The 14,594-nt window shown below is 40.2% G+C and overlaps 1 protein-coding gene across 1 annotated transcript in view; it reads left to right on the plus strand.

Annotated features, from left to right (window-relative positions):
• The window catches only part of ttc38 (tetratricopeptide repeat domain 38), a 33,774-nt gene that overhangs the window by 16,805 nt on the left and 2,375 nt on the right, over window positions 1-14,594 (plus strand). The window contains exons 6-11 of the mRNA XM_041795621.1: window positions 5,141-5,216; window positions 5,578-5,697; window positions 6,292-6,351; window positions 6,572-6,610; window positions 10,013-10,094; window positions 12,800-12,965. Of these exons, the coding sequence (XP_041651555.1) occupies window positions 5,141-5,216; window positions 5,578-5,697; window positions 6,292-6,351; window positions 6,572-6,610; window positions 10,013-10,094; window positions 12,800-12,965 (543 nt within the window). The remainder of the gene's footprint in view (window positions 1-5,140; window positions 5,217-5,577; window positions 5,698-6,291; window positions 6,352-6,571; window positions 6,611-10,012; window positions 10,095-12,799; window positions 12,966-14,594) is intronic.

Raw genomic sequence — 14,594 nt, forward strand, 5'->3', positions numbered from 1 at the left:
CATCCCGGCCCCCTCGTCATCTCTCATCCTCTTTCCAGCTCCCTTCTCCAAGCCCTGTACCTTCTCTCCCACTATTTTCTCTTTGGTCTCTCACTTATTTCATTTTGACACCTCCTCCCGTATCTCTCTTTCACCACCTGCATTTCTTCTGCTCACTGCTCACTCTCTGACAATGGCTCTCTAAAAGATGAGCAACTGGTGAGTGAGGTTTACTACTCATGGTGAATTTTATGTTATGTGACGTACAGTTCTGGAAAAAGTCTTTGCCTCTTTCCTGCACATCTGTCACACTTAAATGCTTAAAGACAGATTTAACATTAGACAAATACAACCTTAATATATACAGAATGCAGTTTTTAAATGAGGGTTTCATTTATTAAGGGAAAAATCCATCCAAACCTACCTTACCCTATGTTGAAAAAGGCATTTATATCATGAATTAATTGTGATTAACTACATTTTTTGAAAGCTGAGTTCAGTTCCACTAGCCACACACAGGCCTGATTACTGCCAGACCTGTGAGTCTAGAAATCCCTTAAACCAGTGTTACTGAACCCTGCTCAACCAAAGAGCCAAACTGTTGAAAAATGCCTTTTCAAGAGCCACAGTCTAAGTGGTAAAAGGTGGCGAAAATGTGTTAAAGTAGCAATGAAAATAAGTGAAAGGTGGCAGAAATGGTCAAATAGCAGCAAAAGAATGGCAAAAAATGACAGGAAAAAGGGGCAAAATAGGCATACAGTGGAGAAAACTGGGCAAAAAATGGGTGCAAAGTCACCAAAAATTGAGTTACAGGTGGTCATAAAGCTCCTAAATGAGTGAAATGTGACAAATGGGCTAAAAGCTGTAAGACAGTGGGAAAAATTGAGAAAAAGTTGCATTTAATAGGAAAAGGCAGCTTAAATGGATAAAAAATGGAAAGAAGCAGGATAAAAGTGGCTAAAGCTGATGAAAAACGGAAAAAAGTGATAAAAGTGGTAATAATGGTCAAAAAGTTGCCCCAAAAAGTGGTAAAAATGGGCTAAAAGCAGCAGAAATTGATTAAAAGTGGCAGAAAATTTAAAGAAGGGACAAATAATTGCAATCAATGGCAATGGAAATAGATAAAAAATGAAGGATGACAATTAGGTTTGACCATTAAAACCTACTGTATAAGTGTGGGAAAAACTGATTAATATGATGATTGATGGGTAATTTCTTAAGTAAAAGTTTCAATTTTTAAGGTTTTCTGGGAAATAATATTTCAAATTAAGACATAAAAGAGCCACATGTGGCTCAAGAGCCACGCGTTGAGTATCACTGCCTTAACAGAACCTGTCTGACAAAGTGGAGTCAACTTAAAGAGCTCAAAAAGCAACACATCATGGTGCCTTCTGAAGAAGTTCAAGAACAGATGAGAAACAAAGTCACTGACATCTGTCAGTCTGGAAAGAGTTACAAAGACATTTTTAAAGCTTTGGGGCTCCAACAAACCAAGGTGGGAGCCATTATCCACAAATGGAGAAAATTTGAAACAGTGATGACCCACCAAAATGGCTCAAAGAGCACATTGACAACTCATCCAGGAGGTCATAGAAGATCCTAGAACAACATCTAGAAACCTGCAGGCCTCACAGACTCAGTTAAGGTCAGAGTTCATGACTTAACCATATGAAAGAGACTTTTAGGATAATATTTTGCAGACAAGTTTAGCTTTTTGGAAGGAGTGCGTCCTGTTTCATCTGGAGTAAAACTTAACACAGCATTTCATCAAAAGAACATTGTCTGGGGCTGCTTTGCTGCTTCAGGACCTGGACCACTTGGTGTGATTGATGGAACCATGAATTCTGCTCTCAACCAGAAAATCCTAAAGAGGAATGTTCGGCCATCAGTTCATGCTCTCCAGCTAAAGCACACTTGGGTTATGCAGCAGGACAATGATCTGAAACACACCAGCAAGTCCACCTCTGAATGGTTTATGAAGGTTTTGGAGTGGCCTGGTCAAAGTCTAGAACTAAATCTGATTGAGATGCTGAGGCACGGCCTTGAACAGGCCATTCACACTGGAATACTCTCTGATGTGGCTGAATTAAAACAGTTCTGCAAAGAAGACTGGGCCAAAATTCCTCCACAGTGATGTGAAAGACTGATTACCAGCTTTCGGTTGTTGCTGGGTGGAACAACTAGTTATTAGGTTTAGGGGACAATGACTGTTTCACATAGAGGCAGCTCGGTTTGGACGGCTTTTTTCCCCTTAATGAATTAAATCATTTGTCTTTGTCTAAAATTAAAAGTTCATTTAGTTAAATCCAGTCCCCTTTCTCGTGGATAATAAAATCAAACAAACTTGTGTTGTAGAGATTTCTGAAATATGGGTCTGTGGTTGTCAGTATGAAGGTTAAAGTGGGTCCTGAAGTACTGATCTAAATGATGCTGAGTTTAAATTAAGGCCTGCTTTTTTTAACAAAACCTTGCAGGAAACATGTTTATGTCTTGATGTCTTTAATAAATCCAAATGATTTCACTTGAGGTGAGTGTAAACAGCCTTAAAGATAAACCCTAAGAATGCATGACAGGATCATCAGGTTCATAGAAGATGATGCAGGCTGTAATATTCCTGTTCACTGCAATTATCTGGTGTTTTACCTGCAGGTTTTTTGGAAAGTGTTTTTCTTTTTTTTTTTTTTTTGGCAGAGTGTGTTTAGATAGAGAGTCTGAGCTTTAAAACATGCAATCACACAGTTGATATTTTATGCATCACTCTGCAATCATGTCTCCTGATAGCTTTAAATGATTGTTTTCATAAACATCTTCCACTCAGTGACATGAGTATGTAGACGAGTCAGACCAAACAATATTGATAATTCAAGTTTAATGGCGCTTTCTGTGTTTCTGAGACAAAGAAACTCAACACTTTCACAACATTAGCACAGCAAAAATAAAACCACGATATCCACATAATAGAATAATGCAGAGGCAGTCATCTGCATGATTAAGAGTGTTAATTTAGTGACACTATCTAGAGTGTTACCCAGGAGGGCAGTGATTCACAGAGGTCACAGTTTGGTTCCTACAGTTCCTGCAGTTTTGTTCAACAGGAAATATGCTCCCAGATGCCTACTTCTGTGTTTCTTCTATTCCTTTTTACATGATCATTTGTTCCATCTGGTGTTGTTTTGAGTGATGGTTGGTACAGCCTGTAGTTTACAACCTCGGATCCAAAAAAGCTGGGCTGCTGTGTAAAATAAATAAAAACAGAATGCAATGATTTGCAAATCTCATAAACCCATATTTTATTCACAATAGAACATAAACAACATATCAGATGTTAAAACTGAGACATTTTACTATTTCATGGAAAATATTAGCTCATTTTGAATGTGTTGGCAGCAAAACATCTCAAAAAAGTAGGGACAGGGCAACAGAAGGCTGGAAACGTAAGAGGTATTGATTGAAAACAGCTAAAGGAAGCATTTTGCAACAGGTCTGAAACATTTACCCAGACATAAACCTGTTTTATATGGGTGTAACAGGAGCATTTTAGAAAGGCAAAGTCTAACATATAAAGATGGGCAGAGGTTTACCAATCTGAAAAACTTTACAAATTGTGGAACAATTTGAGTATCCTACCAACTACAGAACATAGTAGTTCCAAGGATTCAGAAAATCTAGAGAAATTTCCATGCACGAAGAACAAAGCCAAAGATCGATATTATATGCTTGTGATCTCAGGGGCCACTGCATTAAAAACAGGCATGGTCCTGTACTGGAAATGACTGCATGGTCCCAGGAACACTTCCAGAAATCCTTGTCTGTCAACACAGTTGGCTGTGCTATCCACAAATGAAAGTTAAAGCTGTATTGTGCAAAGAAGGAGCCCTAAGACAGCACAATCCAGAAACACTGGGGTCTTTTATGGGCCGAAGCTCATTTAAGATGGACTGAGGCAAGGGAAGCAGTTGGCTTAGTGGTAAGGTTGTGCACCATTTACGTGGATGGCCCAGGTTCAAGTCTGGCCCGTGGCTCTTTCACTGCATATCATTCCCCACTCTCTCATCCCTGTCTTTGACTATGCACTGTCTTATTGCTCCAATGAAGGAAAAAGAGCCCCTAAATAAACCATTAAAAAATAGCTAATGCAAAATGGAAAACTGTTCTGTGGTCAAATGAGTGAAAAATTGAAATTCTTTTTGAAAGCCTCTGATGCTCTGTCTTGCAGACTAAAGAGGAGAAAGGTGATCCAGTTTATAATCAGTGCACAGCTCTAAAGCTTGCATCTTTGATGGTATGGGGTTGCATTAGTGCCATAGGCATCTGGAAAGGCATTATCAACGCTGTAAAGTAGATAGAGGTTTCAGAGCATATGAACATATGCTCCCATCCAGACAACGTCTGTGTCAGAGAAGGCCTTGACTATTTCAGCATGATGATGCTAAACCACATACCATATCTATCACAACAGCATGGCTTCACAGGAGAAGAGTCCAGGTCTTTAGCTGGCTAGAATAGAATCTGTTGCATCTTAAAATAAAAAGCCCAGCAAAGACTCGGAATCCTACATCATTCCAGGTCCTGGTCTCCTCACTTCCCAGACCTTTACAGACTGATGTTAAAAGAAGAGGAGATGCTACACAATGGTAATCATGGCCCTGTCCCTACTTTTTTGAGATGTGTTGCTGCCATTAAATACAAAATGAGCTTGTATTTCTTCATGAAATGGTAAAATGTCTCATTTTCAACATCTGATATGTTGTTTATGTTATATTGTAAATAAAACATGGGTTTATAAGGGTTGAAAATCATTGCATTCTGTTTTCTATTTACATTTATGGTAGCAGCCCGACTTTTTGGAATTGAGGTTGCATTTATTCGTTGTATTTATTTGTTGTAGGACTGCATGCACCAAACTGTGACTTCTGCACATGTCTGTATTTGTATTCAGGATGAATAGAGGTACATAACCGGCCCTGTGCGATCACATTGACATTAAAGTGAACCGAGGTCACTTTAAAGCTCTCTGGTTAATGGCCCTGAGCTGTTAATGCTGCAGGCACAACACTAGTGTCTGCTTTTAATCATCTCACATTAATAGAATTTGTTTGGATGTAATTTCACCACTCTGTGTTTTATGATAAGCCTCTTGTTTGTGTGTTTTTGCTCCCAGCTATCTGAAAGGAATGTACTCCTTTGGCCTCTTGGAGACTCGCGCTTACGACCAGGCTGAGAAAGTAGCCATGGAGGTGAGTTTTTCTTCTTTATTACAGTCTTCAGTACACGTTGTTACCATTATCGTCACGGGGTGGTCCAGACTGTCTGTGCCTGCGCTGATTGTGTCAGCTCAATCTGCCAAGTAATTTGCAGTCAAACACTAATAACAAGCCGCTCTCCCTGAGCTTGGCAGCATGGCTCCGCTCTGCTGAGAGAGAAATGCCTACAAAGTGTTTGAGAGAAGAGGGTCACTTGAACAACACATCAGAGATGAAACAATACTTACTGAGGGTCGAGTATGCCATTATTTTTGAAATGTGATTTTACTCTGGTGTGAGATGTGCAGACTTGTGTCGCCTTTTGTACGTCACTGAATGAAGCTTTGTCGTGCAGGGTCTCGCTCTGACTCCGGAGGACGCCTGGGCTGTGCACTCTGTGGCACACGTTTATGAGATGAGAGTCGAGGTGGACAAAGGCCTGAAGTTCATGGAGAGTAGAGAGAAAGACTGGCAGGTACTTCAGTTTGTTTTTCCTGAGAAGTTTTATCACGGCAACCATGTTTGATTGTGCACAAAAACTTAGAATGGACCCTTTGTTAAGCTCTGCCCTCACCAGGAAGGGACTCTGTCAAACCCTGCCCTCAGTGGTTGCTGTTACAAGGTTAGACACCATCTCTGATCTCTGGGATTCTTCCCACTTCCCTTTTTTTTTTTTTTTTTTTTTTTTTTACTGAAAAACTCTTCAACTCAAAAAAAGCGAGGGGCAGTGGAGGTGCATGGAGCGTGGTGGTCCATCACTACGACTTGGACTGATAGAATAGGCCTGCACCCTAATTCAGTCTGATCTGCCCTACCAGGCCAGCATTTAAAAAAGAAAATATAAAATCAAAAAATACTCCTGAAAACATCCAAAGCACACCTTTTAAACATGATGAAGTAACAACGTTAAGATCATAATTCCACTATGACTTACTAAAAAGACCTGGCCTGGATGAAGGTTTGTCTAACTGGAAGTTTCCTAGCAGTGGTTGCTATAAGAGGAGGCTTTAACAAAGGGTCAATTATGCGATAAAAAAACATGCATCAAATATTTATTGTTAAATTCCAGGTATCCGACATGCTGGCCAGTCACAACTATTGGCACTGGGCTCTGTACTTCATCGAGAAGGTAAAGATTGTAATGAGTTTTCTCAGTCATGCGAGCAGTTTGCAGTGGGACTGTTGTCGAATTTGTATTTATGATATCCTTTCCCTTGGGTAATTTAAAGTCTGAGGTTGATTATGTTGCAAGATTAATTTGTGTTTGCATCTGTGCAGCACAATCTATCAAACTCCCTAATGTCTTAAGTCTGAAGTTATTTAAATTCATCCCTCTCTTCCCCCCTCAGGAGCAATATGAAGCCGCTCTGGAAATATTCGATTCTCAGGTATGTTTGGGTAAAAAGGTTAGTGTCAAAGCTTTGATGTTCATCCATTTACACTAAGTCTAATCTCAGCAGTGAAACGAAAGTTGATGGTCTCAGTTGCCACCTACATGTTTTATGTTTTTCAATCTTTGAAACTGATGTGATGGTATAGTAAGAAAAGGTGAGACTAGACAGCACCTAGTAAGAAGACTGTAAACAATATTGTGTTTACTGTACTAGACTGCAGGGGTTTTCAGAGTGTGAGAGCTTCCTCTCTCTTTAAGGTTTTTGCCATTATTCTCAAATTTTTTTTAATACATGTCTAACATGCCTGAAAATTCAAAACATCTTTGTCTTATTATTGAACATTTTTGAAAATAATTTCTGTCTGCATGATTTTTGAATATTACTTTGAGCCTAAAAATGTAAATGTCTTAAATCATACCTGCAGCCTATGTTAGGGGGTTTAACACCAGCTAAATCATCTATGAACATCTTAGATGGTGTTGTTGTCAGACAGTGGGATCATGTCTCGCTTGGCGGCAGCAGTGTCCCCCATCATTACTGTTACATACACTATACGGACAAAAGTATTTGGCCACACCTGTAAATGATTGTTCAGGTGTTTCAATCAGACCTATTGCCACAGATGTATAAAAGCAAACACCTAGCCATGCAGTCTCTATTTGCAAACATTTTTAACACTAAATGGGTCGTTCTGAAGAGCTCAGTGACTTCAGTTACTGTGATGGATGCCACCTTTGCAAGAATATGGTTGGAGCTTCATGGAATGGGTTTCCATGGCCAAGCAGTTAAATGTCAAGTGTTGATGTCATGGTGTAAAGCAGTGGTTCTCAACTGGTCCACCCATAGGACACACCACCACTTCTGTAATGTGAACTGTGACCCAAATTTATTTGTTTATTTAGCTGATAAATGAAAAATGTTTCCATATGAACAAAGAGACAAGCCAAAACTTCAGAGAGACATGCATTCAGACATTTCATTTTAGTCTTTTTTGCTTTTATAATGTAAATGTTGGTGATTATTTTTTTAATCCTCAAAAAAATTAATGCATTATTAAAAGGAAAACCAATTTTCTTTAAGATTTTTTCTATCCAAGATAACAGGATACTTAGTCAAGATCTCAAGAAATCAACCAAGATTAACACTTTGTCCGTCAAAACAGAGTAAAATAAAATGTAGGAACTAATTTCAGCTTTAGACCTCTAGATATTTTGACTTTTTTATCTCTAGGAACCAGTTTGCCACCAACTTTTGGGTCCCGACCCACCAGTTGAGAACCACTGGTGTAAAGCACACCGACACTGGATGGTAGAGCAGTGGAAAGGTGATCTGTGGAGTGATGAACACACTTCTCTGTTTGGCAGTCAGATGGGTGAGTCTGGGTTTGGAAGATGTCCAGAGAAAATTGCCTACCTGACAGCACTGTGCCAACTGTGAAGTTTGTTGGATGGATAATGATATAGGGCTGTTTTTCAGGGTTTGGGCTAGGTTCCTTATCTCCAGTGGAGGCCAATCTTAATGCTTCAGCATACCGAGACATTTTGGACAATGCTATGTTTCCAACTCTGTGGCAACAGCTTGTGGAAGACCCTTTTCTATTCCAACATGACTGCTCCAGAGCACAAAGCAAGGACTATAAAGAAAAGACAGTTTGATGAGTTTGGTGTGGAAGAACTTGACTGGCCCACACAGTCAAGTTGGCATTGCAAGCCAGGCCTTCTCATCCAACATTAGTGCTTGACCTCTAAAATGCTCTACAGAATGAATGGCCATAAATAAGGCACACATATTTGAACACAACGTCACTACAGTCCCTGTTGGTTGAAAGGTCATGTGGCTGAATGATTTTGTCCATATAGTGTAGCTTGAGCAGCACGGAGGCGTTTCAGTTACGTTGTGGGGTTTCCCTCTCTTCATGATGCACACTAACCTTGCAAAGCAGATGGATTCGCCCATTTTTGTGTTTCTCACTGGCAAATCCATCTTGCAAAGCTCCCGTCTAAAAAGTTTGGGCCCAGTTAGAAAGTGACAGGACCAAACAGTGTCAAGAGGCAGTACTTTCGAGTGCAGCAGAATTGTGACATATGCAAGCAGCGAGAAGAGGCCGGTGCAATTATGGCGGAAGACATTAGCGTGGATGCTGCTAGAGCGGCAGTTTTCTCAGAACTTGATGACATTTCTTTGTTAAAAGGAGAACAGAGAACAGCAATGAGTTGTTTTCTTTTCAGAAACGACAAAAGTCTACAGTCGCTATGGTTTGCATTATGCAGTTCTCTATGGAGTTTACTCCTCGGTAGTGCCTACAACATCACATGTTTTGTTGCTCTGATTGGCCCGTAAAGGTGTGATGGACAGTGTGATGGACAGAACGTTCATCACATCACCCTCTGGGTTTTTTTTGTTAAAGCCCTTTCCCAAACACTGTCTATGGGTGTTTTTCCAGATGGATGTGAAACAAATCCATCTGGTGTGCCAGGTTAGATGCACACCCCACCACTTATTATGATGCTTCGGTTGCATTGGCATATCACGCCTCCCCTGAGATCCTCTCGCCACTCTCTCACACATTGAAAGCAGCTGTATTTGTTTGCCTGTCCAAACATTATGATGAATGTTATCCTAGCTTGATGCAAATGCTAATGACAGTTCCTGGCTGGGTTTCTAAAACAAGTCGGCAGATTTTTGCCAACATTTCTTTCTTTTTCAGTCTGTCGAGGTCCGCCCTCTATGACACATCCTAAAGGCAGGGATGTTGCTGTCAAAGCTCAACAAACATATCTTCTGTCTCACTGTTCCATCCCAGGGAACTCAGCTTAATCATTTTTATTTCACACTAGACAAGATGAAATGGCTGATTTTCAGAGCCAACAGGTCCTGGAACTCTACAACTGTCGGATCAGGCTATAACTGTGCTGAAAACATGAAGTCTGACTGAAACTTTAATGTAGGAAAGCTGCTGAACCTACCACTGGCCTACATATTTACACATATAGTCCTTTGAAGAGCCATGCATGGACCAATGCACAGGGGACTCAGACTAAAAGCAATATGTTGTGTTGTGTTTGAATCAAGAAGGCAAGTGCGTGCAAATGGAAGTCAAATCCATGTCAAGACACAGTTCAGTGTCAGCTGCCAGAGCTGATTACTATTTTATCCCTTCTAAAAGTAGAAGAGACAGTTTTAAAGGAGAGCCCTTCCATGTGCTGTACCTTTCATTAACATTTCATAGTTCTACTTACCACTGCCATAAGTTTGAACACAACAGAAATTCCTACATGAAGTTAGTCCAGTTTCATAAATGTTTAACAGTTGTGTCAGAGGAGAGAGTACAATGGCCCTCTATAAAAGATGTCTCAGTCAGTGTCCAAAAGTAACAGTTTGTCCTTTTCTCTGCAGGTGTCCAGACGTTGTAAAGCCTCAGGATCCATGTTGGACATGGTTGATGCCAGCTCATTGCTCTACAGACTGGAAATGGAAGGTAAGCTGGCGCATGATGAAGGAATAGATCAAGCTTTGTTTGTCCTAACAAATGTCAACCCAAGGGACTTGGGACATGTCTGGACTGAATCCATTGTTGTATTATTTAGAGACCCAGCATTAATCCACAATGAGACCAGCACTAAGCAACATTTAGCAGAGTTACAGTAGCAGAAAAATTTTCCTTTTAAGAGGCAGAAACCTCGAGCACAACCAGACTCATGTTAAGCAGCCATCTGCCAGGGTGTGGAGTAGAGATAGAGGGGGATATAGAAAGAGAGAAACTGACAGAGAAAAACAAAACAAAATTAATTGCTGCAATGCCTGCAATAAGGGTAAAATAATTTTTTGTGTTGGCAGGAACAACCACACATGATAATAGGCAGATCATTCTGATATTATTGTAAGCAACGGAAGGTGGCCTTACACCTACACGACTTTCCTCCGATGTCAAAGTCACAGACAAAATTCCAAAGTCAGAGTAAAATCATGAGTCTTGCTGAAGTCGCAGCTCGCTCCTGTTGTCTAAGTTGTTGGGTGTAAAGTGGTCATGAGACTCAATTTTAGCCGTTTCAAGGCGGTCTTTCTTCAGTCTTGGCATTAGGATAATATCAAACATGTTTGATATAGTTGTAAGTAGGGGTGCACCAATCGATTGGCCGGCCGATAGATCGGCACCGATTTCCTTAATTTTGGGGGATCAGCGATCGGCCGATACTTACATATGAAACTGATCTTATCTACCTCTACCTACTAAAATGTGATAAATTAAAGACTAAAGGAACTGATATAATTTAGTAGTTTGGACAATGCTCTAAACTTTTCATTTATATTTGAGAGAACTACCTCATGTGCAGTTAAAACAAAAAGTTTCTATTGTTTCACCGTTATTGTTCAACGTTTTTCAATAAAATAAGATGGGAACATTAAAGGTGTTTGCTGTCAGTTATAAAAAAAATTGGTATTGGCCAAAAGAGGAATCGGCAGGTCAGGCTTTTCAAAGATCAGTGATCGGTGATCGGCTAGAAAATTGCAATCGGTGCACCCCTTCTTGTAAGTCTTGAGTCTGGTCGTATGTAAATTGTGTTTCTCAGTGACACGATCGTCATACATGGCCAACGGGAGCCGATGTTGTGCTAAAGCATATTAATTCACTTCATTCTTCAAAATATGAATCTATGAATCTAGAGCCGCTGAATGTCTGCTCAGAACTCAAGAGATGGAAAAAATTTTCTGCCCAGAGCTGCAGTCAGATCTCTGCATCTGTGTATTTGTCTTTCAGTCCATTCCAAGCTGACATGACAGGTACAGTAAGGTACAGTAGGCCACTGGGATTTTCAAAGTAAAAGCCCGATCTGTTTGTTTCCATGGTGCAATGAGTTGCATTTTTGTACAGTACTTTTATTTTGAAGTGTTTTTCGGGATAGCTCCTCAGTTCTTGAAGAAACATGCAAGTTGCTTCGGTGTTTAACTTTCCTTTTGTTTCTACTTGATGTAAATGATTTAAAAACATCAGATTATAAGAGATATTCACTTAAATGCTATAGCAGTGTCCTTCTACATCTTGTTCTCTGTTAAAAGTTGTTGTGAATTTCCACCAGATGCATGATGGGAAATAATCTCACAAGTAATCGTATTCTAGTCTCGTAATTAGTGATCCACAGTCTTTGCAAAATCTTAGTCTGAGACTAAAACCTCAACGACCTCCAGGCAAATTGTCTTTAGGTATGAGAGGGTCTCAGATGTCAGTCTTTTTAGAGTCTTTTAAAGAGTTTTAGCAAAGTCCTCTGGTGTAAGGACAGCCTTAGACAATGAATGCATGGGGAAGACTAATATTGGTATTTATAGCAGTTAAAGTTGAGCTTCTCTTAGATTCACTTTCACATACTGTACTGTGCAAACCTTTAAGGCATGTTTGGGCCAAAAAAATGATGCTGAAGTATGGCAGGGAATGGCCAGTAAGCCTGTGGGCACCATCAGGCAGGAGGGAGGATTGACACAACCCCTGTAGTGCTCTGGGTGTCCTTGCATATTACCAGGGAATGGGATAATAATCTGTTGAAAACACAGCAAAGTCTACATCTTTATGGCAGAGTAAGGAGTGGATATGGTGAGAAAGCACAGCCTAGGGTACCATCTGGGTGGGTGATAGGGTTGCCTTAAGCCCCTGGTTGTGCTGTGGATCTCCCAGGGGCCGTGACAACCAGAGGCAGTCTCCAGACAAAAGAGATGCTGTCAAGCTCTACCTAAGCTACTGAGGGACACACATGTGTCAACATGTCTATGCCTGAGCCAGCCAGAACTATAAGTTTTATCCATTAGAAATATTTTTCTATTATAAGTACTGAAAAAAACCTGTTTTTGCTGGAGAAATTCTTATTTTTGAAATGACAATAACAGCCACAATGAAGGTGCTGCTGCTTTTAGGAGTATAATGTTCCTGATTGGCTGAATTAAGACTGTAACTGAAACACGTTCAGAGTTTGGTTTATAAATACCTTCTAAGGAGATGAGAGAAACTCAATTATCACGTCTCAATGATCTGACACTCAAGGTGTGATGCTGTTAACAGGTAACATTAGCAGACACCTTTGTTCACTTATCAGACAGGCTAACCATCTGCTAAATAAAGATTTTCAAGTTATTTATGCACCCGTTGCAGCCACTAAGCTATATTTCTGTGTTTATTAATGTGGTTATTATCAGGTGTGTGTGTGAAGGACCGTTGGCGAGAGCTGCTCCAGGTGACGCAGCCTCACACTGACGATCATGTGACCTTGTTTAACGATGTCCACTTCCTCATGGCGTCGCTGGGAGCCAAAGAGAGCGCCACTTCTCACCGACTGCTGGAGGGCCTCCAGGAATTGGCAAAGTAAGCCCCACACTATTTCTCCACTTCAGTGCACACCTCGACTCTGTCAGCGTTACGTAAGAGCCTCGCAGGCCTTATGTAAAACGGAGACAGCAGCACGGCTGAGCGTGGGAAGGCCTGATAGAGAGAGAATTCAGAATTCAGAGCTGCTGCCCATCTCAGACACTGAGGTCTTCCCACTGCAGCAGATGTACCAGCAGCTGCTCTCTCTCTGGAGCTCTGCGGTGACGACCACAGACAGCCTGGGCTCTCCATTTAAGCTGCCATTTAAAACCGCCGCTTTAAATTCAACACAGCTCTGCTAGAAATCATCAGCAGATCCACGTGGACGTTTCTAAGCTTTGCATTTACTCAGCTCCATCTCTGACATTTACAGCTCTGAGTTTATTTTCTACGCTTGGGAAGGATTGAAGAGATTTTTACATAATCCATATTTTCCCATAATGTTATTTAACATACTACCTCACTCCCGGTCAGAGGGAGTGTCTTTAAGCATGAACTAATCCAGCAAAGCCTCTATACAGCGTGGCGTCTTTGACCTCACAGTGAAGTGAATCCTCAGATGTTAATACTTTTCACATCTCAGCTTTAGTAATGCTACAGTACCTCAGCCAGACTGTGAAAGAAACTAGCCTAGAGCTGTTTTTGGTGAATTTTGTGGATATTTATAAGTTTTAACGATGGAGAAAACAAGTTGGCCTTAGAGGTTCTTCTTTTAAGATGACAGTCAAAGTTTACAGTGAATCAAAACTCTTATATCTGGACTCTCAAAGGTTTAAAGGTTTATGTAAATTATAATCCAGAATCATTTTGAATAACACATTGGATTTTCTTGGGGTCCTCTGTACAATATAAATAAAACAGAATGCAATGATTTTAAAATCTCATAAACCAATATTTTATTCACAATAGAACAAAAACAACATATCAGATGTTAAAACTGAGACATTTTATCATTTCATTTAAATATTAGCTTTGACTTTGATGGCAGCAACACATCTCAAAAAAGTAAGGACAAGGACATGTCTGCCATTGTGTAGACATCCTCTTCGGGTGTTTTCAGACAGACACGGTTCTGGTTCTGTCCTGGAGTCTCAGAACCTTGGTGCTTTCTGGTGCACCAGCCCGCGTTCACACCAGTTTAAGCAGAACCAAAGTGGGAGGACATGATGGACATGTATCACCACATCCTGCTCCACTTTTGCCCAAGTCTTTCTTGCTGTATTGGTATTCCTTCTTCAGTTTCTTAAGTTATTTATTTGATCTGGTGTTCAGGTGAACCCAGCCTTCGCTATACTGTTTAGAATCAGCTCAGCACTAAAAATGTGCTAAGATAAATATTAATTTACTGTATATTGATAGAATAGAGGCTTTAAATGTGCCAGAAATCATTAAGTTTGAGTGTTTATGACCCAAAAGAATGTTTTTTGCCCTATACTATTTGACAGTTTGTAAACAGTTCGTTAGATTTGGTAATTTAGAAAATTCAGTCCAAGTCCTTTGTACTCAGAAATCTCATGCCTCTCAGTTTTGACAGTTTACCATGCAAAAAGTTTTATTTTATTTTTCCATATCAGGTCTTAAAAAGCCTCAGTTTGATTTTTAAAGTGTGGAGGAACCCTGTAAATA

Source organism: Cheilinus undulatus, linkage group 9 (assembly GCF_018320785.1).
Source record: "Cheilinus undulatus linkage group 9, ASM1832078v1, whole genome shotgun sequence".
In the NCBI taxonomy this organism is placed as follows: Eukaryota; Metazoa; Chordata; class Actinopteri; order Labriformes; family Labridae; genus Cheilinus; species Cheilinus undulatus.